The sequence below is a fragment of the Poeciliopsis prolifica genome, unplaced genomic scaffold, assembly GCF_027474105.1.
Source record: "Poeciliopsis prolifica strain line A6 unplaced genomic scaffold, Auburn_PproV2 SCAFFOLD007, whole genome shotgun sequence".
Lineage (NCBI taxonomy): Eukaryota > Metazoa > Chordata > Actinopteri > Cyprinodontiformes > Poeciliidae > Poeciliopsis > Poeciliopsis prolifica.
In genome coordinates this window covers 5587890-5612777 of record NW_026562382.1, presented here as the reverse complement: position 1 = coordinate 5612777, position 24888 = coordinate 5587890, and the positions used below count along the sequence as shown (strand labels likewise).

The window sequence follows — 24888 nt, the reverse complement described above, 5'->3', positions numbered from 1 at the left end:
AAAGGTAAAACTTTTTTTTAAAATTAAGGCTGATGAACCAGGTGCTTTCTAATTTGTTCCAAACCTAATTGTTTATTTTGAAATAAACACCAATTCATATTAGAAAATTCTACAAAGAAACTTTCTGATGTGAACTTTTAAATGAACGTACTACATTTTGATACTCGGATTTTGCCGCTACGACGCAGCAGGAAGTAGGAAATATATTTTGAGTGTCTTTTTTTTTTCTTAAGTAGCAATCAAACAGGTTAAACCCTTAAAGTGGCCTCTAGAAGCCGATTGGTGTGTCTCAGTTTCTCCATTAAGTTTCATAAAATACAGCATCGGCTCATTTAAATGCTTAATTATATTGTTAATTTAATATGAAAGCCAAACTATTATTTATATTACAATGACTGAATTTTCAGCGAAGTACTAAAGAAATAAACATTTCTTTAATAAAATAAAAAACCCTCTTTATTCCTTCCCCCCCAAACAGATTGATTCCACATATTTTATGCAACTATGGAACTTTAATCTCCATAAATCACTCTGTGGTTATTGAACACAATCAGCGCGTGACACTGGCACACCTTCCCACAGCTGTTTTGTGAAAATAAAGAAGCAGCTTGATGCACGTTTGTCCACCATCTGCCCTCCTGTCAGCCAGTGTTTTGCTCAGATCAGTGCCGCAGGAGAGGAATGCAGTTTACTGGTGTGACGTTTAAACGTTTCAGCCACAAAACGGTCAAAACACTCAGACGACGAACACAGAAGACGGGAACAATCGATCTAAACGCTTCAGGACAGATGCAACACCGACTTAAACACTAAATCTCACACACTACCATTTGCAACATTATACTTCTCTAATTTAAGACTTTTTTTTTATTTTTTGGTTGTGATGGCACGGATTTGGACCACAGAAGGCAAGGTTTGGTCTCCATCAGGAAAGGTCATGGCTAAAATACTTCATGACAGAAGTTGTCTCAAAAGATAAAAAAAGAAACGTCTTTCAACCATAACAGTGCAACAGATTGATCCGCTAACAGTGAGGGTAGAAAAGGGGGAGAGGCCGCTCGGTAATCAGCAGGATGTGAAATAAAACAATCTGATAATCGTTTGACCTAAAAGGATCGCAGTGATGGAATTACAACAACTATTAACAATTTCAAGTCATGCTTTAAAACATACGTACCATAAGGAGGCGACGTGATGCGACAACGCAACATGGCCCGGCTCTGAAACATTTTAACGTAAGCGACGTAACAAAACATGCAGTGATTGAATGGAGAGACGATCGGGGTGGAAATCACAGCTTCAGAAGAGAACAGGTGGACACGTCACAAACGGGGACAAAGTCTTTCACAAACAGTAGTCAGCTTCCTCCTTTCCGTCACCAACACATTCATCGTAGTTTCAGTGATAGGACTCTAAAGGCACCACGCAAGCAGTTTGTAGCCTTGCAGGAAAGTTCAAGAAATACAAACACCTCCAGCTGAATCTGAAGCTAAAAGGTAGTGTTCATTCAAGACTCAAAGACATCTTCAGCTGGGTTTTCCTTCCCCAAACTGGGCTCGTCTGGCCTCTTGGGCACTCAACCAGCTGGCTTTGGAGGAACTTTTTGAGGGACCTGATAGGTCAGGTCCTGAGTGGGCATGGTCTGTCCATTGGCATTTTTCGGCGTGTCATAGACAGACCCCCCAGACTGGCTGCCGTCTGTCCACGTGAGCAGAGGGCTGGGCCCGGAGCCCATAAAATTGAGCACTTTGGAGGGCAGGTGGCAGCCCATGTCCACTACGATGGGAGTCGCGTATTCGGCTCCTGATGACGGCAGCGGCTCTGCGTAGGGGTGGTAAACGTCGGGTGGGATGGGAGCGTCGTACAGGTCTGGATCCGAGTAGCCCGGTTCAGGCCCTTCATCTGGCTTAAAGGTCGACCGTGCACCCAGTGTGGTCACACCGCTCACCAGCGGTTGGGCATACTCTAAACAAAATGGAGGAATCAAAGTTATTTTGGGCGTGTTTAGGTGTGTTGTCTGTGATGGAAGTTTGAAGCTGCTCCTATTTTGGAACACAATAAGGGTGCATTCATACCAGCCCAGTTTGGTCTGCTTTAATGGTTGTTTCAAATACAACAAAAAGTTATAAGAAAGATTAAAAGAAGCACCTATAAAATCACAAACTGCAGTACAATACTGTTTAATCAATGTGGACATAAGGTGATAAATACTCACGCTGTGATCATTAGTTTTGCTCTTTTTTTCTGCTGCAAACTATTTTTTTTATCAGTTTTGTTTAAAAAAAAGTCTTCCAACCTTAATCTTTAGGGAAACAATATAGTTCATGATCATCACTTAAAATTTATCAAACCTGATTTAAACTGATGATGATTTAAACTCGTATTGATTCAAATACTTCGTCTCTTTTGGACTATTGCATCAGAGTTAGGACTTCCTTCATGTTGGACAGAAACTGATCGGCTGAATATTTTGCATAAAAACAACCATGATGTGGGATATTTACCCACCTGTGGTTCTATATAATTCTGAGTAAATTAAGATATCATATTATGCAATCCTTCTAAGGAGAAAGTGAGGTAGTAATGTGAAAAGATGGCCTCCAGGGGGCAAATACAGAGGCTGATAAGATATATTCTTGTACAATAATCTAAGGAAACATTAAGCTTGATGTTAATAACTTCATAAGAAACACGTGACTAAAACATCTTATTAGCTTAAAAAAGGACCAGATTTTTTTTTCTTGCAGTGAACAGGGCGCACCTGCAGGTTCAGCGTGCAGTCTGGGAACGGCGCTCCGTCCCGCCAGCCGGCTGACCTCAGGGGTGCTGTAGCGAACAGAGTCCTCGGTCTCCATCATCTTGGAGGGCAGCAGCTGCTTCATGCTTTTCCACCAGACTGCAGCACACCAATAATGAGTCGCGGAGCTGCGACGTAGCCACACACGTGGCTCGGAGTGACAGAGCGGTGACATACCTGTCCGATCCCAGTAGGGAATGTCGTACGTTCCTTCTGCGCTCTTTTTCCTATACGGAGAACAAAAGGTCAGCAAAGGGGAGATGTCACGTTTAGGAGATGTGAGGAGATACAAACGCGTACTTGTTCCTCCAGTGGCAAACGCAAGCCACCGTCAAGATCAGAGCAGTCAGAACCACGACCGCCACCGGAACCAGAACTGCCATCAGCACCACATCTGGGAGTGAAAATACAACATCGAAGCTGAAAACAAAGATTTACTACTGTACAGATGGGAGGTCTCACTCTGGTCAAAGCGACCTTACCTTTGCCACAGTGGGGAGGCATCGTCGTGTTTCTGATGTCCGGCGTGTGCGTTGCTTCGCTGAGATGAGGCGGGTGCTTCGTCTTCGCGGGAGGTGGAGTGGAACCAGAACCGGAGGTAGTGAACGGTTTTGTACCAGCTGCTCTGCCACCTGAGCAACAGGATGCCCAACAAAATACGTCCATGAATTGAACTTTTTTACTCACTGCAAAATTGAGCTTCTGATAAGTTTCTGTATCAAATTAAATGCGCTGTACTTAAAAAAAATAAATAAATAAACCTTGGAGTTTTATACATCCTGCTAACAGCAGTTTTGTGCATCGTTAAAATCCTTAACTAGTCCTAAAACAAGTGATTCATTACAGGGTGGTTCAAATAGTACAACTTCTTCTTTTTAGCTTTGGAGCCAAAAAAAAAAAAAAATAGAAAAATAGAATAAAGTTTGGATATAAAAATGTTTCACCATACTCTCTTCTTAACAAAACTTGCAGTGACTTGCAAAAAGTATTCACACTCCTTAAACTTACTGGCTTTAAGATAACAAATGTCAAGGTATTTTATTAATATTTTTATGTCATGAAGTAGAACACAATATTAACGTGGAAGAAATTTACAAATGTTTTTCACAAAAAGAAAAGTGGACAGTGTCATGGATTTGAATTCAGCAAATGCATGGTGTGTGTGTGCATGTATTCATACATGTTCACATGTTCAGAAATTTGTTGCAATTTGTTGAAAAATCAAAATCATTTCTTACTTTTCCTTCCAATTCAGAACCATGCCCTACTTTTTGCTTTTATTATTCTTCCTATAGCACCTTTACTGAGCCAGGATGTCTCACGGAGACCAGAAATCTCTGACCTGCTAAATAATTTTGCCGGCTTTTTAATACGTTGAAGGGATCGCTGGTGGAGAACCAACTTCCTTTACCTCCAGGAACGCAGCCAAACAACTCCAGCTTTAGAGCAATCCTCTGGTTCCACAAGGTGGGATTGATCCTCACAAAACGAGCCTCGATTGGAGGAATGAAGTTATTCCTCACCTTGTCCTGGTAGTCCACGTTACCTTGGAAAATCTACCATAGATTAAGAAGAGGAAAAAAAAAAAACATGACAGCTGAAAGTCAGAGGTGGCTCAACAATGAACAAGTTATTTCCCCACTGGAAAAGCTGATAGCTACCATCTCCCACACAATGAGGGAGTGTGTGATTTCCCCACAGAGAACCGTCACAGGCAGCAGCTCCGCCACTCAATCCATATCCTTCCATTATTAATACCCAACTCGGCCATTACAGCACTTAACTGCGACCACTGCCTCCTCTCATTTCCTACCATCCACATCTTTTAGTCAATATTAGCTGCTGGGGAAACAAAATACTCCTGCCGCTTTAAGAAATTACTTTACCCATTTACTGTAATTTGGAGGGGAGAAAAAAAAACATAAAAGCAAGTGACGTAATGGCTGAACAAGCAGGGTTTATTGATTTCTCCTTTTTTTTTTTGTACCTTGTCTTGCGAAGAATTAGTTTCCCTGTAGAAATGCCACTCCTTGCCATCTTTGCTGAACAGAACCCGGTATGCCTTCACAAAGTACTGGTACTCGCTCCGGTCGGAACCCGTGGTGACAATGGCTGCAGTGACGGACAGAGAGGAAACACTCAGATTACAGGTGAAGACGAAACAGGGCTGCAAAGTATTAGAAAACCCTCAGATTTTCAAACTATTGTTGATGAATAGGATCAATGCATGTGTGTATGATTAGATTGAATTGAGATGAGCTGTATAAATAGCGTTGTAAATACTGCCATGAAGACGTCAGCCGTGATCTGCCCCTTTCCTCTCCTATGTGAACATCTGCTTGGGATATATTAGCCAATAATTATCGTCCTTTCCAAACAGACTGTTGTTATTTAATAGATATATTTGCTATATATACTGTGCAGCTTTAAGACTAATACTATATTCTTTATTTGGACTGAAGTGTTATTTAAGCTTTATAAAAATGCCAATCAGCTGCTCCTATTTGCAAAAACAACACCTTGTTGCGCATCACAGCAACTGTCCAAAATGAAAAGCACCCAAAATCTTTCAAACAGCACAGCATCCAAAACTGAAGGGAATAATCAACTAAATCATTCTGACTAAAGATTATGGCTTTTATAATTATTAAAGCCATAGAAAGAGGAAGAACAACAGAACAGAGATGTACCTGTGATCCTCTTCTCCCTCCTGAAGTCAACCTGCAGCCACTGCTGCCGGTCGCTGGGTGAAGGAGCCCAGGGAAGCCCGGGCTTCTTCAGACGAGCTCCCGACTTCCCCCACACGACGTGCTCACCGGCGGTGGAGTTCCAGTCCCACACGGACGAAACGCTGAGCTGAGAGTCCAAAACACCACCAGATTCCAAACCCAGCGTCCCGGAGCAGCCTGAGAGGCATCCATAACACAGGAGGAGGCTTAGTTTAAAACATGCTTTCAGTTGGTGTTTGGAAAAGTGTGTACATGCTCTTTTTGTGTGTAAGAAAAAAACACTATTTCTATCTGCTTTCTAAGCTCCACGCTTTCACAAGAAGAAAACAAAAACTCACCATCTGTTTTGAAGGTGAAAAGATTCTTTGATAAAATTCCTCTGAAAGAAGATGAAGCAAAAAACTACAAATGAATAACTGAGCAGGAATGAAAAAGGTACAGATAAGTTTTCTGGGCTGCGGTGTCCGAATTTCTCACACAGTGGAAGTGACGTTATTAGCCAGTGTTGCCTCGTAGTGAGGAATGCCTGTGCTGCTCACCACGGTGATCTTCCCGCCCGCAGCATTGGACACCGCACCTGCATGGATAGCCGCCACACACAAAGGGGACGACTGCAGGGACGAGCACAGGAAAGGAAGACAGGAGACACGGTTGCTAGGTACCTTTACAGCACAGATTCGTATCTATTCAACAGTGAAGAGCAAACAAATTACAGCTTTTCAAGCTGGTGGAAAAAAAACGGCTCCAGACAGATGACAGACTGGAAAAACCTGTTTTGGGTAAAATATTTCCAAAGCAATGATTGTACTAAAAGAAAAAGAAACAAATCTCTCGTTGCCACCACCCTCCATGACTGTTAGCTTCTCAGTCACTGTCCAATATGGACACCAAGGGTAAAAAATGTCCATCCAACTAGCCAGATATGTTTCCGTCATGCAGGGCGTTAATGGGCGGCACTACTAAAACAACAGAACGCCAAATACTGAGTACATGCAATTGCTTTAGCAATTCAAGATATTGTGAAGTTCTAGCAAAAATATTACATGAATGATGCAGAGCTGAAGCTCTCAATCGTGATTCATCGATTTACTGACGTAATTGTCAACTAACTTGGTAATCGATCAATTGTTAACTGGATCACTGGAAAAAAAAAATTTTGCTTAAAGAACACCAGAAGAGTAGGTAAGATAAAACTGCATAAAAAAACATATATTTGCAATTAAAAAGAAGAACCTGCTTGGTCTGTAAATACATTCTCCCCTTAACTCCTTTAATATCATAGTTTTAGCTTAACCTTGTTCAAATTCTATAAAAGACAAAAACTATCACCATATTTTCCAGTCCCATTATAAGTCGGTTAAGCCAATGAAATTACAGCGTAATCCTTCACAGTATAAAGGGTTAAACCCTTTATGTTTCACATGTTGATGTTAGAAGTTTCGTTTTAGCTGTAGTTACACCCTTTGCTACAATTGATTAAGTGTGGAATGGCATGTTATGGCAATTTAGGTCATAAAATTTATAATTTTAGGTAATAAAATTTACATTTTCTGATTTGAAAAAGGAGTTGAATTATTAGTTTATATGCATTTTAATGTATTTCTCATATTGTATAAAAAAGGGCTGTTGTGACAAAGTTAAAAATCAACTGAATGTTGCAAATTTTTCATCTGAATATTCACCTGTCAAAATAATTGATTACTAAAGTAATTGTTAGTTGCTGACTGTGGATTTATTCTAGGATTATTCCACAATCAGCCATGCAATCTGAAGAAAACCTTTGAAACGAAGACCTTTGAGGTTTACTTTAATTAAACCTGATGTTCCTGAGTAAAGCAACGACCAATAAGAAGTTTACGTTAGCCGCTACAGATCCGCTGCCAGTTTCATGCAGCAATGCGGTGTCCGCCTCGCTTTAACCTTCAGACTCGGGCAGATAAGTGACATCATCCTGATTCATCAGATTCTCTCTGAACGGAGGACACCAGGAGCCACTCATGGGAATGCGTCACGGCCGACCGCATTCCTGTCCAAACCTGCTTCCACATCACAAAGCAGCTGAGAAAAACCCAAATTACCCTGCCACCCCCACCTCTTCCAGAGGAGGAGATCCTCCATATGAGCAGCTGCTCGAGCAGGAGTGAAATTTTATTACGGGAAAAAAGACCCACAGTGGAATTCACAGCTGAGAAGACTGTGGGAAAACTGGTGACCCGCAGAGTGACAAGTACACATGCAGCATGCTAGGATTTATGCACGAACACAGCAGTAAAAAGGCTGCCACAAGCCATCAACACCTTCGCTGTGACTCTTAAACTTCCCAAAAGTCGCACGCCACATCCTGGACAGAGGCTTAGCAAACCGCTGCGACAAAAGTCACTGCACCCTGCCTCCAATGGAGAAAACCGCACACTTAAACACACGCGTAGAAGCGGGACGCAGGAGCAAGACGTTGGAGAGGGTGAAAGACACCTAGAAGAATGAAACAGTAATCTGGGTGGAAAGACTAATTCAACGTATTGACAATCACCATTCTGGAATTCCACACGCCCTCCAGAAAGCAAAACATGAATGAATCACATGCAAATTAAAACACCCCCGGCGTCCACATGCAACGCGTTTCTCTAGCATTTTAATAACATTGACTCATTCGGCAGGTTTTTGTCTCTCCAGAAACACTCGACACGCAGCTCTGCTCGGCGCTGTCCTGCAGCTGGACTGGATTACAGGGTTATTATTTTCAGCCAAACTATTATCTAACCTCCCTTTTACCCAGTGACCCTGCCCCTCCTCTGTTCCTGTGGGGCGCCACGCTCCCTGAAGCGCACGCCCCCGCGCTCCTCCCTGTCTTCCCATCTGTCAGCAACACCCTTCCCTCCATCTTCCAGCAAAAAAAAAAAGCTCCAAGGAAAATAAAACAATGAGGTCATCATTAGGAGACTAAGCAACTGTGACCTAAAGCACAGCAGGGGTTCTGTGAGGTCATCAAACCAGGACATGGCAGTATTCACCTCTCTGTATCCATTTGGGGTAGTTCCAGAAATCTTCTCTGTCGATGTCAAGCAGCCTGCAGGACAGTATTTACTATGAAGGAACAAAACAAAAACACCATCAGTATCAGTCTGGTCTTTGAACAAAAAACTAAATAAAATAAACCCAAAAGCAAACAGCGCTCACCTGAACTCTGCCTCTGGGAAATCGGATCCTTTGTTGAGGCAAGTGATTAAATCTGCAAAGAAAAAACAAATGGCATCAGAACTGGTTTCTCCGCATGTCGCTGCACAACAAATGTTCTCTCCTCCTCCAGAACAAGCAACTACCTCTGTGTCTTTGCAATCAGTTGTCTGAAAATTATAAAGTACAAAATAAAAATCATTGTTTTCCAAAACCGGACAGGTTTTTAGAGAAACTTTTAAAGCATAGAAGTTTTTAAAATTGCTTACATATTTCTTGATCACTCAGTAAGTGGAGAGCCACAGCCCCTTGCAAAAGTATTCACACCTCTTAAGCTTTTCATATTTTGTCATGTTAGATCAGGGGTGTCAAACTCCAATATATTAGTTTTAGTTGAAATATGCAAAGTATGGGTATAGGTATAATAAACATGTATATCCTAATAACGTTTGCTATTCACTGGATCATATTTAGTGTAATCCATAAAAACCTGAGTGGTTTGTATAAATTGAGAATTTATACAAATTAATACAATTTCGAATTACCTCCCCATCCACGAGTCTAACAGGTTATAAAAGCATTTCAATGGCTTTTTTTTCTATAAATTTGAATGCCATGGAAAGAAAAAGAGAATTTTATAAATATCAGGAATATCAATTTCTGTCAACGGAAATCTAAATGTGAGGGCCGTACAACGTCAGGACATTATTTAGACACTTATTGCCGAGAATGTTAGCGGTAGAGTCAACGGTCTTCAGTCACAAAACACACTGAAAATGTCTGAGTGCGAGTCAAACTTTTGCCTGATCAAAAACTCCTGCGAAGGGAAAAAAAATCCATACATATACGATATAAAATGAAATAGTTCTGTCGAGACAAAATTTAAGACCTGGGAAAAAACATATTAAAGGCCAACTTGCTTTTGTGTTACAAACTTTGAGATTTTACAAGGATGTGTGGACAACGTGTGAAATATACCCCATCAAACATAGCATTCATTATAATTGAGATATTTTACATATTGATACTGCTGTTTAATATACTGTGTAGGTCTTCAGAGGACCTTACAATGAAATTCTGTGGGAGCCATGTCAAATGTTTCCACATAAGGGAAGCATGTACAAGATGACTCAAGTAGAAAAGTAACCGAATGACCTCTATAAAACATTTTGGATCGGACCTGAAAACTCCCGCAGCTGCTCGCATGTTGCCAACCAACTTCAGACGCCCTGGATTTGTCCTAATTGTGGCTTAAACTGCATCATTCAAAGAAAAATAAATCTGAACCCATAAATCCGAGGAGATTCAATTTGAATTTTGAACCCGACGTGAATCTTTCCATGTAAACTCTGAAAAACAACAAAGTGGCCCTGCATGCCTGTGGGAGTACAATGGGTGATCAAACGCAGCAGTCATGTCTCACAGGATGATGTGGGCTGCTGGGAATGTCATGTAAACTCTGCGGTGACTTGCAACCTCCTTCTGTCGTGACCACATTAATATGATCAAAAACTGTACCTCGAAAACAAAGTTAAGATGGAAAAAAAAAAAGAGAGAAAAAAAAGCCACCTCACATTCACCATGGTGATTGGTACATTATTTTTTTTGGTCAAGCTGCCCACCCACACACACCTTAGTGATCATGTTAGGAAAACTCATGCATCAGCTTTGTGGTGGGAAAAATGCCACCCAGTGTGATTCAGTCGAGTCACGATGACCGTTACACCGTTAAATATTTCTGTAACTTACTGACCAACATGTGTACTGAGATAAACAAGATATTTGTTTGTCACAAGTTTTTAAGTTCTCAAGTTTAGGATGCAAAGATGTGGACGTATTTAAAAGAACAACAGCGAACATTTCCTCATGTGACATTATGGGAAAAATTTGAAGAAATCAGGCAAGATGTCAGGAAGAGAACTGGATTTCTACAAGTCTGGTTCATCCTTGGGAACAAACAATTTCTAGAAGATGCCACATTCATCTGTTCGAAGAAGGTCTAGCTTTCACTCTGTCCAGGAAGGAGGCCGGTAAAAGCTGAAGTTGGTAAGTGAGCGTCCATTATCTAATGAATCCCTAACAGACTTGGACTAAGAGGTCACTCAGAGAAGAAGAAGTAATTCCTGCAAACCAGTTTAGAAAGCAAGATTACTGTTTCCAAATGGATGTCCAAATGTTTTGCAGTAATGGCTATTGTCACATTTGGGGGGGGAAAGGCAGACACCAGTCAGCATTGGAACCAGGTTTTCTGCAGGTTTCACATACTCAAATTTAAGACTTCATTAGCTAGCTAGCAAGGGTAGCTAGCATATGTAGTTATTTGTTAGTTGCTTCAACAACGCAATAAAGATGTCAGCATGCGACACAAACTTTTGCCCAACAGAAAACCCCACAACAAAAATACCTATAAGAGATTAAATATTACTGCCAGGACAACATTTTATACCTGTGATTAAAACATTAACTTACTTTTTTTTACAATAAATTTAAGATGTTTTAACGCCAAACTAGTTAATATTTTCAAGTGAGTATCATAATAGCCTGATCTGCAAGAGATGTGTCTGAGTACAAGCTGACCTGGATATACCGGTTCAGCTTGTGGATGGATACCCAAAACATTTGACCCATGTCAAAGGTTTGAAGGGTGAAATTCTGCTAAATAATGAGTAAAACTGCCAATGTGAAGCCATCGTTCTTGCATTCAGGGAAAAAGGAATAATCCTGGTCATCCTAGCTGATGTAATCTAGGAAACCTTCAGTCACACTTTATGCCAAGAAGTGAGAGAAAACGGTTATATTCCTTTTTACACAGTGTATGTAAACATCTGGTTTCAACTGCACATCTGATAGCTCAGATCAAATGACATACAGAGACAAGGAAAATGCAACAAGCTGCCAGCTTTTAGACAAACCCATATGTTAAAAGACTTATGTATGAGTGTTTTTTCAGGACAATACAATTACTTCATAGTCATAAAAATAAAGCTGGGGTACAGAAAGAAAACAGCTGTGACTAACACAGAAAATCCTAGCAACTCTTACCTCCAGGGCTTAAACAAAAACGGTGCTCAGGACTCTTAATTAAAATGAATGCCACTGGAGAATGAAGAAAAAAAAAAAAAAACAATAATGTAAAGCAAGCCAGCAGCCTGCATACCTGAGTGTTCAGTGGTGGAGTAGGACAGGTAGAATCCACGTCCTGAACGGTGCATCACACTCCTGAACTGGACGGTCACCTGGTTGCCTGAAGACTCGATCAGCTCATCAACCTTCTGATCCAAACCACAGTATTTCACTTTAATGCAAGAAATAAAAAGCAAAGTGATTAGTGAAATTTTATACATAGATTTACTAAGAAACTATGCATAATAATGTACTTTTTTTGTATCGTTGTTGTAATGCAGGCATAACAAGTGAGGCTGGCTGGTTAATTAGTTATGGTTTCGCCTCAATTTGCCAGCCTGCATTCACTCAGCTGTTTTACAGGCATGATGTCATGGTTTTCTAAATGTCATTTTAGAAAAATGTTACCGCTCATCTACCACTCCTTTAATTTGTTTAGTTTGTACACCATGATCAGAGTAACCAGAAATATCTACACAACAATCCGCCTTTATTGTAAGTGAGAAAATAGTAACCCCCTTTCAGCTGAGCAATGTCCAGCAACATGTGGGGGAAGGGCTGCACCTCACTATGATATGCTCTATAAAGCTGGAGAAAAAACAGGCAATTCCAGGACATTTTCCTTGATGACTCAATAAAGTTACTTCAAATTGTAGGAATAACAGGAAGGAAAATATGTGTATTTTTTTAAGTTACTTTTTTAAAAACCTTAATATTCATAATGAGTCCAAGCTTTCTCCAAGCTGTCACTTTAATGCATACTCAAGTAATCTTTTAGGATTTCCTCCAACCACTTCATCATGTGTTCCCTCAACCACAACAAAATGAAATCAAACTTAAGCCCAAGTTTAATTCAATCCACATCAAAACTTATAGCAGCAATTGTCCTAAGACAGAAAAAAAAATTATATTAGCACAACTGAATTCAAATTAAGAAGCAGGACTTTATACATCAGGTTAAGTTGACTAACAGATGACTGACTTCCAAGTTTCAAAAGCAAGCTCTAACCATGACACTCCCATCGCTGATGAGGTGTTCATGCTGGTATGGGGCCAGTAAACATTCCATTGTAGCAGAATGAGCAGCGTCACTTTTCCTGTGTCACGGATTTTTGGTTGATCAGCATATTTTCACAGTGACTTTTCCCTTACTTTTAAAGGGTTAATCCAAGAGGCCTTTTAATAAAACATAAAATGTAAAGAGAGCGAGAACTACACGGCTCACAATAATCCATTATGCAACATTATTAAGTTGCTCGCAACAATAATTCACTGAGACTCTGTAAGACCCGAATTTCAACCAGAGTATTTATTATCTCCAATCTAGTGTTGCTATTGTTGGCTTGTTGCCGACTCAAAAGACTGTTGTTTTGAATCCAACGCTCATCCTACAAAACATCAGTTACTTATAATTAAGAAATAAAAATACAGACGTGTATTTTTTTTAACTATTAATTAGCTCCATTTCAATTACTTTCCTTTAAGACTGTGTGGTATGTTTCAGAAGTGCAAACACGACAGTGGATTATAATTTTAGTCAATGACAGTAGACAAAGCTGCCTAAATTCAGTGAGAAATGCTTGCGTTTCTCACTCACTGCTACAATCCTCTCATAAATGGCTGCTGCTTTCATAACTACACACAAAGTGGGCTTCTGTGGTTCTGCTTGTAGAATCACCAAATACCCATCCATTATGTTTTTTGTGTGTTCTTTAAACAAAGGAGAAAGCAGCTTTAAATTTCAGTATCATATGTCAAAGTACAGTAGACTGCTTTGGGCTTGAGGTTAGTGGTTTGTTGTCCCTAAATTAATCTACCCCATATAAACTTCATAATACATTTTACTGTGAAGGAAAGTAGACATTCTGTTTAGAAACATGATCAGAGTAAAGGTAGACCACTTTTAGTTGGGTAGCTTTAAATATAACCAGGGCATTGTTCTACTCAAACCAGTGAGCATCAGCACTGTGTAGTTTGGTTTTCTTAAAATTAATCTATGCCTGAAAGTTCACAAATTTAACAATTAACCAAAAACATCATACAGTGCACACTAAAAGTGCTTATATCTCAGAAACCTATCAACAAATCAGTAATGTTGCAAGCTTAAATTTCAATGTGAATTTATATCTATCCATCCAAACATAAAAAATATGGAGGGAATTTGCATTCATGGCCCTTAACTTTGAGAGTAACAAAAATAACACTTTTACAGTTATTTTAATGATGGCAGATCAAAAACTGATCATCCCAGTCAAAAATAACTTCAAAACTATTTGATCACCACAGAGTAACTGCTGAATGTCCCCAAGTGTTTAGATTTTTGGACATTTTTTTTCTTGATAAGCACACAAACAAAAATATCTATACAACTTCACTTACAGCAAACATCAACTTGGTGCAGTTTATAAACTGGGACCAAAAGCTGCCTGACTTGAAGCAAAGAGTGGCTTCTAATCATTCCTAAAAGTCACCCTCTAATCCTAAAACTTGATGGTTAAAAGTCTGTTTTAGAAAACCAGTCAGTATCATTGTTTTTTGTTTTTTTTTTTGCTCACCAATCTCAGTCTTTTTGGATCCGATGCCGTTGTAGAGGCGGAGATAGTTGACCTGGCAGTCACTGTCTCCTAAGTCCAGCAGAGCAAATCGAAAGTGGATCCTCTTTCCACGCGGCACAGTGATCTCCCACTCACACACAGTGTCACTCGGGTATGTCCTCAGATTGTCCAGAGAGGACAGCGTCCCGCTGCTGGGGCCGAGCACACTGGGGCCGCAGCCATCACCTGCAGTGCAACATAAATACACACATTTACATTTGCAAAGCAAAGTACAAAGGGAAAGAACAGATGAACAAAGAAGCAAGAAGAAGAAAATTAAAGAAATTATGGCTTGAGATGGAGGAACAACTTTTGGACAATGAGAGAGAAAAAAAGGTGAGGAAATTCCAGTATTTTTCAAAATTCTTGTCTTTCTTTACTGCTCTGCATGTGAACAAAAATAAAATCAAATTTCATCTATATCCTTTCACTGGCAATGTAGAAAACTGGAGACTACAATTAGCCCAACAAATCATTGAATTTTCACCTTTTTTCCTTCTCTTAAGGTACCTTGGGAAATTACCATCCACAGTCCTGACTTCTAATGCAACCCTGGCTTCCCCAGAAGCTGTTCAATGGCCGAAAGTTTTCAAACTGATAAAAATCTTCACTGTTTCAGTTTTTATGGCGACACTTTGCATCGTGTGTAAGTTGCAATTAAGAAAGTTGCTATTCAGACAAAATGCCCTTTTTCCCCAAAATGAATGAAAACTTCCTTAATTATAAAAACATAGGCTGCATGCTGTGTTTTGGCCAGGCACAAATGACCAGTTATCACCCTTTCTGTGATCTCATGGTCTGCCTAGGAGGAAATTATTAACCAGGAGTGCTAAACTGACAGTATGCTGTCATTTTTATTGGATTAGAAGGGCAAAATGGCTGCTTAAAGTGGCTTTAAATCATTTTTCCTATGGCAAACCATGGCTATTTACATCACATGTTGTAATCAATTTTCATGAAGGTAGTTCGATTATATTGTTACAAGAAAGACTGCACACCAATCAACAAATAATCAAACTGCTAAGAAGCTTCAAAGCGTCCATGTGCAAGAACCGTCGCCTACACAGGTTTCAGCTGAAGGATTTGTTTGCCACCAGTGTAGAGCAATGGCAGCATGCTGGTATGATTGCAATTGCATAGAGTAAGATAGACAATGCTAAGGAAAGCAGACGCAGAAGCTGATCTTCTCAAAGTATAACATCAAAGATAGACTGACTTTCTGCACCAAGTACCAGGACTGAACTGCAGAGGACAAAGGTCAAGTTACTTTTTCGGAAAAGTCCCCCACTTCGGACTGATTGGGACATCTCGGAAATGGAGGAATTTTGCCAGATGAACCAGAAGCAATACAATGACAAACAAAGCTTTTCCAAGCACAATGCATCACCAGGTAGCTCACATTGACATTTTGGGTTCAAGCCCAAGAAATGTCCCAGATGAATCAGAAACCATCTTCCACCCCATCATTTGTGCAATTTTGCAAGACACTTAACCCCAAATTGTCATCCTACCTGCATAGCACCATAGGAAGTTATGTTTGTTGTGCACCTGGGAGACTCTGACTCCAATGTAAAGGTCCATTCAGTGGTCCTAATTAATTGATCAGCTCAGTGCAATCAGATGAATCTACTCGCACGAACCTTTCAAGCTGGAAGTTTTCCTACATATTTCCCTTTCAGCTCCTTTATCGTAAGTAATTTCTGGGAAATTAAAGGTTTGAAGCATTCTGAAACCTGAACACACTCTTTTGTACATCTACTCATTATCTTAACAACCTGATCCAGCTGCCTAGAGAAACCAGGAGCAATAACAGTGAAAACAGTTTGAATCTTTAAACCTTGCACTAGCTCACAAATCTTGACCTCGGTTTTAAGACAAAACAAGATGTCTCAGTTACACATTTCTGCTCCGAACAAACATACTCTGCTATTGATGAGGTCAAAAGAAAGATTACAGATCCCTACTGTTGCACCGTGGATGTTTAATTAAATGAATGTAGGATCATACATTTACATTTTTCAAACTGTGGAATGGAGTTTGATTTGAAATTTTGAATATTTACCATCACTGCTTACGAATAGAACAATTCCTAAGAAGTGGTTTCAGCAGTTTTCAGAAATGCAAGAAATAAAAGCCACTGGTTTCCTGAACCACAATGAGAACAGATGATAGTATAGAATTTGAGGACAAATCAATATGAAACCTAGTAGCCATAGAAGACTGTTTATCTTTTAGAAAATATAAAAATATATATTTTGTGCTTCACTGACATTCATATGCAAATCAATTAGATCATCATATGGAAGAAAACCAAACCCCAAGAACAATTATAGCAAAATCTAAACTCATTTCATGTGACTGAGGTCAAACTGTTGTTTTCACAGCCAAACAGACTTTAGAAAGAAACTGGAAGAGTTAAAAGAAAATAAACAATATAAAAAAATCTAACAAAGTGACCAAACTTGTTTGTTTAATCATTAAATGTCACAAGGATACCAGTGTCAATCTCATAATCAGACAGCTTATGATTGCTGGTTCTCGACTCTCAAGCCTATTCGACAAATGAACGAGCTTAATAAAGTCAAATCTATTTTGTACAGGCAGGAGGATTATGGTTGAAAACCTAAACACCTACAAACAAAACTGAAGAGTTAGTTGGTCATCAAACAGATGGGAACATTTTTAAAACTTCATGCACACACGCTGGAAGACTACAGCGAAACTGTTGTTACTGACTTAAGTAGATCTGCACAATCCATTGAATGCAAGTCATCATCTCAATATTGATGCAGTTTATATTACAATTGCAAATGACTGCCTCGATGCAGTATTTAGTGGGTTATTACATTTCTAATGAGATGCTTTCATGCTCGGTGTGCCAAAAATATTTCCAGTCAGTTGGATGGACTTTCACTGCCCTTGATGTCGACTTTGATAAAGCGGTGGAGACTTTGTAGTGATGGGGAAAAAGAGAAAGAAATGTGGGTTAAGTACAACTGATATCCTTACATTATTCAATAATAATAACAGCTTTATTATGAAGTTGGAAGTTTGATCATTTCCAAGAATATGTTTAGTGATAAGCTCAGCTGCGAGACTGAATACAATTAGCAGTAAAAGGCAAGTTTATTTGTAGACCACATTTCAGCAACAGGGTAATTCAAAGTGATTTGCATGGTGAAAACATAAAACATCAGAGAAAGCATCCCACTGCAGGCCCAGATCAACAAGCTCCTCCTGCCCACGTGTTGCCCTTTCATACTCATCTTCTTGGCTGGGTTGGAAGTTTCTCAATGAAAGGATATTTTGACAAGTATTGCTTGATCGGTACTGGTTTTAAAGGCCAATTACAAATTTTACCTCAATATTTAATATCATTCACATTATTGAACGTCGTCTCACTGTTTGTCAATGCCACAACATTCTGTGTCCTGACAGCCAAAGTTGCATTTTGAGCCATGAACGTTGAATAAAAGTCACTCTTCTATACCACTCAACAGCTATTAACGGCAGTGTTTAGCCCAACCAAATTATTTAATTTACCCAAAGATGAGTAGAATATCTAGTTAAATCTTTTAAGTACATACTAAAAAAATTTACAGGAGGACATCAAAAAGACTACCAGAAGTAAATTACCTCACTTTTATCAAGGCAGAATATTCAGAAAACATCATTAACTGGAACATTTAAGATGTTGTTTTGCATTTAGGAAGTGATTTTGAATAACAACCTTTCACAGGTTTCAGATTTTGGGCCACAATCTTTAACCGAAAGAAGATACCATGAAAAATTTTGTCTTGAAAACATGTTGTTGTTTTTTTTAAGTTGAAAAGACTAGAATATTTAACCTTAAGACACTTACTGTGAGGAATAGCAGCAGTGCCATCTCAGTTTATAATTTAAGAACTTAAATTGCTTCAGGCAAATCACATATTATTTAGCAAATCCTACTGAGGAAAAACAAGACACTCAGGTACAATGCCAGTAGTCCTACCCATTAGCTGTTGCTCATGGGCTGTTTTCATTTTAAAGCTGTATTACAAAATGTACTGTGAGAGATGTTGTCACAGTAATGGTTTGAACCTTATTCTGGATTCCGGGCTGTGTGATAAAACTTTGCAGACACACGCCATGGTGCTAAGTGAATATTATGCGAGCCTTGAGTTATGCAAGAGCCCTCTGAGTGGACATTATCCAGATGAGCAGAACAAAAACACGACAATGACTCAGAAATGTTACTGAAAAACTGCAGAGTGAGCTCCATCTCACATTACGCTCTGCAACACCAGTAATCTTTCCTGAGGTGATTGAATACCATCTTTGTGTATATTTAAAAAAAAGTACTGCTAGAGTCAATAAGTTAATGACAAACTGGGCACACGTGTTTGCCCCCACCCCCAAAGTGGTAGAAAAAGCCACTCCACCCCAGTGTGGTTTAGTTAAACTTGAGTTTGAGTTTAGCTATGCTGTTATTTGGGTCCAGTTTTGAGCTTAGCACCCAGTCCTCTGTGATGTGTATCAATCATTTAATTGTGTTTATGGCAAAGAAAAGGCCATAAAGCTTTTAAATGGCGTCGTTCTTTAAACCAACCTATAAAAAGGCCTAACAAATGGTAAACCTAAATGGTAACCAGTTTATTGGGAGACTAAAATCAGAAACACATTGTGGTAAAATCCTGAAACGTCTGCTGTTCGTTTGTTATAAACGTTTACAAAACGAAAACGTCAAGTCTCAGGAACCGGTTTGCCTGGGTTTTTTTTTTTTCCCCCTGAGCAGTTTTCCACCAAAAAACACCAGCCTCCACAGTGCGCGGCGTGAAGCAGAGCCCACGTACACACACATACACACGGCCATGTAAGGCAGGTTTCAGTTAGCCGGACAATAACACTTCCTAACCCCCCCAACAACACCTTAAACCGGGATGAGTTCGTGTATTTGCGGTGACACGGGTCTCCTCCGGTTGTCCCCGCCGCGGTGTGGCACCAACCTTTCTGCCCTCGACAGCCCTCCGCGGTGAGAACGATGAGCACGGACAGGACGAGCACCCCGGCCCCTGTCGGTCCCCTGCCCACCATTACCGCTCTGCCCATAGCAGCCTGCAGTCTGAATGCATACTGCTCGCTTCTGGCCCCAGCTGCTGCTGCACCGCTTCAGCCTGGACGAAAAGTGAGGGGGGGGAAAAATAGAGGAAGGAGACCAAATCTTTATCTCCTCGAAGGCGGGTGAGCGCCCGGTGTCCTCCCGTGGATGTGTTTTTGTTTGGTTGAGATTTAATGGTGGTTAGCGACACGCTCGCTGTGGAGGAGGTCACTGCTCTGCACACACTCAGCCAATCTGTGGAGATACTTCCTACACACGCAGACTCCACCTCCGGATCTGGGAATGGTATCCCCGAGTCCGCCAAGTGGTCTGAATGATCCAGCACAAAAACAATTTAAATATGGCATTCAAAAGCCGGACTATCAAAAAAATCAATGAGCCCCTGAGGAAAAATTTAGAAGAAGAAGAAGAAAAAAACTGATCCTAAAGTCAAAGAAAATGGATTTCTGTAGATGAGCTGTCGTTTTTAAACTGCATCTAACCAGCTCCACATCCTAATGGAAACAAAAAAGAAACAGTTTAAATGTCAATTTTAAAAAGAGATTGAAATTATTGAAAATAATCAATACCTAAACTATCTAATAAACCTTTTTTTATTTTATTTAAATACCTACACTGTCTAAAATAATTGAAAATTAAGGAAAATATTGTAGTTGAATCATACTTAAAAATATTTAAGTATTTCCCTTGAAACAATGCAAGAAATAATAATTATGAAATATTTCACATTTTATTTTCTTTAAAAATGTTTGCCAGTGATCCCACCCCCATTCAAAATATTTAACCTTTAACGCAATCGTTAAGGATAAATCACACTCGGAACTGATTGTTATGACCACTCTACTCTGTCACAACAACCACAGAAAACATTTTATTATACTGGAAGTTTTTCATCACAATGTTTAAAGCACAAGAAAAACAAGATTCCCCTCCCCCATTGAATGCAAACTGTGCATTTGCATTAAATTGTAATACTCAATGGATTTGAGCACCATGTGGCTGAGGGGTGTTCAAACTTTGGTACATTATTTTATAACCTTACACCTGTTGTTCTTTGGTCGATATGATGATGCTAATTGTTCACTAATATCCCAAAGCAGGGGTGCAAAAAGTCGGTCCTCGAGGGCCGCACGTTTTAGTTTTCTCCCTGGTAGTACCAACAACCTTTTCAGCATCCCAAAAGGCCTTGCATTACGTTTTATTTAGGGGTATCAGAGTTAAGGACTCTTCAGTTTGCATTTTTAAAACAGTTTAAAAACCATGCATTCGTTCCCATTAAGGTGCTCCTGTTATTTTGGTCGGTGTTCCACTTTAACTGGAGCGCTCCTCGTTCCGACTTCCGAGGTGTATGGAACGCAGCAATAGAAAATACAATAATCTCAATGAACAGATATAAACATTTCACCTTAACAGATGTACGTGTAGTATACAAAAAAAAACTGTAGACTGCATTCCTCTCTAATATTTCATTATTTTTTTAGACAGCTGGTCGTAGCTGGCTCGTCTTGCTGCTATAAACTACAAACGCTCCCATCATGCTTTGTTCTTCGATGACGTCAGGTCAGCTGACCGTTGCTGTTCGTAGGAGAAAGATGTCGGTGACGACCTGCCCAACGATGAAAGCTGGTTTTACCTTCGCGTTTGCTCTCTGTTGCCTTGCCTCAGTAGGTAGGAAGTGTCCAATGCTAAACAATCGACACGCATAGTTTCACAAACCTCCTTTGTTATATTTCTAACGCCGCGGACCTCAATATTCATCTGAAAGGTCGCTACTCAGCCCAGGGACATCGTTAGCATGGTCATTTAGCTTTTTTTCTGTTATTCCCGTGTTTTGCTTCATCTGTCAATGAGCATCAGAAACGTAAATCATCTAAATAGCACTGGTTTTGGAAAACTATTCAGCTCCTGCTTCATAAAACTTATGACATAACTCATAAAATTTAACATAACTTGCTTTTTGTTTGTCGCTATGCTAGCATTAAGGTTAAATGTGTCATTTACTCTTCAAAGTTACAATTATGTCCATTGAAAATGTTTATAATAACGTGGTATCTAGTTTCAGGTAATTAGTTATTAGCCTGTGCTGTCATGTGACACTGTTCTGGGCTACTGGTTCCTCTTTAACTTCCATTTTTACTGCTGCTCTATGTCACGAGTGTATTTCTCCATCCACGGAGCTGTAAACATCGTTGCCAAGATTTCACCTTTTTACTTCAAATTTATACACGTAGTGCAGTCATAAAACTACTACAAGGCATGGTAACTTTAAATGGAGCATTAAGTGTCATTGTGAGAGCATTGTAGTTTATTGGTAGGGATAAAAGTATCAACTGCTTAGCTAAAATTAAACATCTTTTAAAAACGTGTCTTGTTTTGCTCGGACTGACAAGAATCTACATTGTTCTTCAGGTGTCCATGGAGACAGCTTCACGGTCCTTCAGGCTCCCGAGTTTGTGTCGTTCCAGAAAGGAGACTGGCCGGTTTCTGGAGAGAAAGTCCCTGATGTGGTGGCCCTGACTATGGGCTTCTCTATTCAAGAGGTATCTTATTTGCCGTAAAGAAAAACATAACTTGCTTATATAGATGCGTGCTGAGATTGTGATGTTGGTAGCTTAAAAGTGCAATATGTTTTTGTTTGCCCAGGATCTGCTGTGGCCTGGGCTCCAAGCTGGTCCGTTGTTCCAGCGACCCCGGGCTAATGTGTTGGTGGTGGTAAGAGGAGTTGACAGCCTGGCTTTTCCTCAGACTGTGGCTTCCTACCCCCTGGAAAATGTGAGTCAAGCAGTTCTTGGAAGCAAGTAGATTAAAATCTACAGTATAGTGAATTGCTCAGTGTCCTGCTGGCTTCTCCTCTCTCAGCCAGTACCCTTCACCCTGGACAGTGTTGCAGAGACGGTCCACTCTTTGTTTTCTGAATACACCCCCGTAGTGCTACAACTGGCTCCAAGTGAGGAGGTAAAAAAAAATCAGCTTATACAGAACAGAGAACAATAAATATCTGCAAATATGCTCATTTATTTTTGTATATCTTTGCCTAATGTTTTGTCCCCTCCAGCGGCTGTACATGCTTGGCAAGGCCAATGCTGTGTTTGAGGACCTTCCGGTCACCTTACAGCAGATCCGCGCACGCCTTTCCCAGGATGGCTCCGTGCTGACTTCTCTTCCCCTCAACTCCCTAAGCAGAAATTCAGAAGTTGGTGTCTAACATTTGCAGTACACGTTAGCTACATCTTCTGTTTAAAAAAAATATACTATAAGAATTATTTTTATTTAAAAATAAATAAGATTATTGGTTCATTTGGATCTGTTATTGTATTTCTGAAATTTTCTAAAAAGGCTTACATGGTTAAATAAAAAAGCGACAATGTTTAAATTTTTTTATTCAAAAAATCCATTACTAAAATAATCATTAGTTGCAGCCCCAATTTGAACCTGAAAAAGATTGCGTCTGTATGATTATGTTCCAACCAAACTTCACACCATAACCTTTCTACTTATTTTCGTCCTAGGCTGACTTGCTCTTCCTGTCTGAGGTTCAAGTACTGCACGATATCACCGCTCTGGTAAACTGCCCCAGATGTTGCAGATCTCTTTTTTTTTTTTTCCATCTTAGAAAGGAAACTGGTGAATCAGGTTTGAATGAGATCTACTCCTCTCACAGCTCCAGAGGCACAGACATCTGGCCAAGGACTTCTCCCCTGATTTGTACTCTCTAGAGCTGTCCGGCTTGGAGGAGCTGAGTCGTCTTTATGGCAAAGACTCTCCTCAGTACCGCGACGCCACGGCCATTCTTGCTTCTGTCCTCCAGAAGGTAAGATCTGAGGGAGTAAAACTGTCAACATTATCTTTAATGTACCTTAGATTTAACCATATTCTTGCTTTTTTATTACAGTTTGGAGAAGACATGTATCGACTCTATGGCAACAGGGCTGTAGTGGAGGTTGTTACTGTGAAAACCTTTGAAGCTCCTTTGACCAGAAAGTCTCGTTCAATCTTGGAATCAAAACAGATTGTAAGTCCTTTGTTACTTCTAATAAGATGTGGCAGTAGAGAGAGAGCGATAAAGAGAGAGAGAGCACTAGTTCAGTTATTTAATGAGAAATAGGTAGTTAAACCAAGAAACTTAAACATGCATAAAATTAAAAACAAAATACACAATTGTAATCAATAAGTTACTCCAAACATAAACAAAATATCTGGGAGAATTAGTAGTAATTTATAGTAGCAGCTTTATGCTCTTGTTTGCTTTTTTTTTTCTTTAATAACATTTAAGGAAATGTTGTGGCATGTTTTGAATATTAAAATGCATTGATATTTCCTATTGTCTCTACACAAAAGCACACTGTATAATTTTATACTGAACAGAGGCCTTTAACTCTTAGTTTCAAAAAATCCATTTTTTGTTTATTGAAACCAAATAGGCTTTGTGCAAGGTTTTCAGTGCTTCACACATCTACATTAAAGTAAGACACGCTGGAAAACTACAATAAGAATAATCAAAACACAGTTCATGATTTGTGAAATTCTTAGTTCATAAAAAATCAAAAGGAATTTCTAATTTTCCCAAAATTTTTGACAATGTATGAGGGTTGTCTTGTGAGCTCATAACCTTGAGCACACCCAATTTAAATTAAAGCTATTTCTCCTTTTTTAAACTTAATCTCCAGAGTTCTTTGTATACATCATATGGAAATGTGACTTATCATCTGATGTAGCATGTTATAAAATTTTGATCTTCTGTCGATCTTCTCAGTTAATATGTAAGCAGTTTTTATTGCCAATAAGATGCATCATTGTCATTTTATGAACTAGCCGGATGGAAGTGCTTGTTTATGTTTACCGAGATAGTGATTTGGGCGTGTCACCAGGTTAGTCTTAGTGGTCATTTTTGTGCATCCATCCAATCATGATTAAAATATGAAGTGACAGCCTGAGTAATTTTGTCACATAATAGAATATATAATAAAGATGTGTTGTAATTGTTTAGTTTGCCCTTATTGATACTTGTGAGTGTTGCGGTTTGAACACAAACTATTATGATCATTATGAGTGGAAGACTTGTTGTTTTGTCAGACTGTATCTCTACCTAGTAAATGCTATATAACAACTGAATTAGATAAATGTGTCTACGCACACTTTGTATTTTACTTATTTGACTGGGTTGAATATTTCCAGAGTAACCCAGGCAGCCCCTACAACCTGGCCTACAAGTACAACTTTCAATACGCTGTGATCTTCAACATCGTGCTGTGGCTGATGATCGCTCTGGCCCTCGCAGTCATCGTCATTGCTTACAACCTGTGGAACATGGACCCGGGATATGACAGCATCATCTACAGGATGACCAATCAGAAGATCAGGATGGATTAA

The 24888-nt window shown here is 39.6% G+C and overlaps 2 protein-coding genes across 2 annotated transcripts; one reads left to right on the top strand and one right to left on the bottom strand.

The window, feature by feature from the left end:
* Positions 1-492: 492 nt before the first annotated feature.
* On the bottom strand, positions 493-19741 carry dcbld2 (discoidin, CUB and LCCL domain containing 2). Its single transcript, XM_055031454.1, has 15 exons — positions 19406-19741; positions 14379-14603; positions 11858-11995; positions 8704-8755; positions 8538-8610; positions 6004-6137; positions 5865-5905; positions 5488-5703; positions 4785-4909; positions 4209-4353; positions 3280-3429; positions 3098-3191; positions 2975-3024; positions 2762-2896; positions 493-1965 (listed from the first exon to the last, which is right to left on the bottom strand). Exons 1-15 carry the CDS (start codon positions 19506-19508, stop codon positions 1577-1579), a joined length of 2070 nt encoding a protein of 689 aa, XP_054887429.1. The 5' UTR covers positions 19509-19741; the 3' UTR covers positions 493-1576.
* atp6ap2 (ATPase H+ transporting accessory protein 2) lies at positions 19526-24888 on the top strand. Its single transcript, XM_055031949.1, has 10 exons — positions 19526-19584; positions 19703-19803; positions 21928-22058; positions 22162-22290; positions 22378-22473; positions 22574-22711; positions 23028-23081; positions 23180-23329; positions 23411-23530; positions 24694-24888. The coding sequence occupies exons 1-10, from the start codon at positions 19526-19528 to the stop codon at positions 24886-24888; spliced, it is 1173 nt and encodes a 390-aa protein (XP_054887924.1).

Excerpts from the sequence above, each read along its gene's own strand:
- dcbld2 (XM_055031454.1), bottom strand. The coding sequence starts at position 19,508 with ATGGGCAGAGCGGTAATGGTGGGCAGGGGACCGACAGGGGCCGGGGTG. Across the intron at positions 8,611-8,703 it reads TTCCCAGAGGCAGAGTTCAG|TAAATACTGTCCTGCAGGCT; the intron begins GTGAGCGCTGTT and ends GTTCCTTCATAG. Across the intron at positions 4,910-5,487 it reads GAGGGAGAAGAGGATCACAG|CCATTGTCACCACGGGTTCC; the intron begins GTACATCTCTGT and ends CCGTCACTGCAG.
- atp6ap2 (XM_055031949.1), top strand. The coding sequence starts at position 19,526 with ATGCATACTGCTCGCTTCTGGCCCCAGCTGCTGCTGCACCGCTTCAGC. Across the intron at positions 19,804-21,927 it reads CACCTCCGGATCTGGGAATG|GTGTCCATGGAGACAGCTTC; the intron begins GTATCCCCGAGT and ends ATTGTTCTTCAG. Across the intron at positions 23,330-23,410 it reads TTGCTTCTGTCCTCCAGAAG|TTTGGAGAAGACATGTATCG; the intron begins GTAAGATCTGAG and ends TTTTTATTACAG.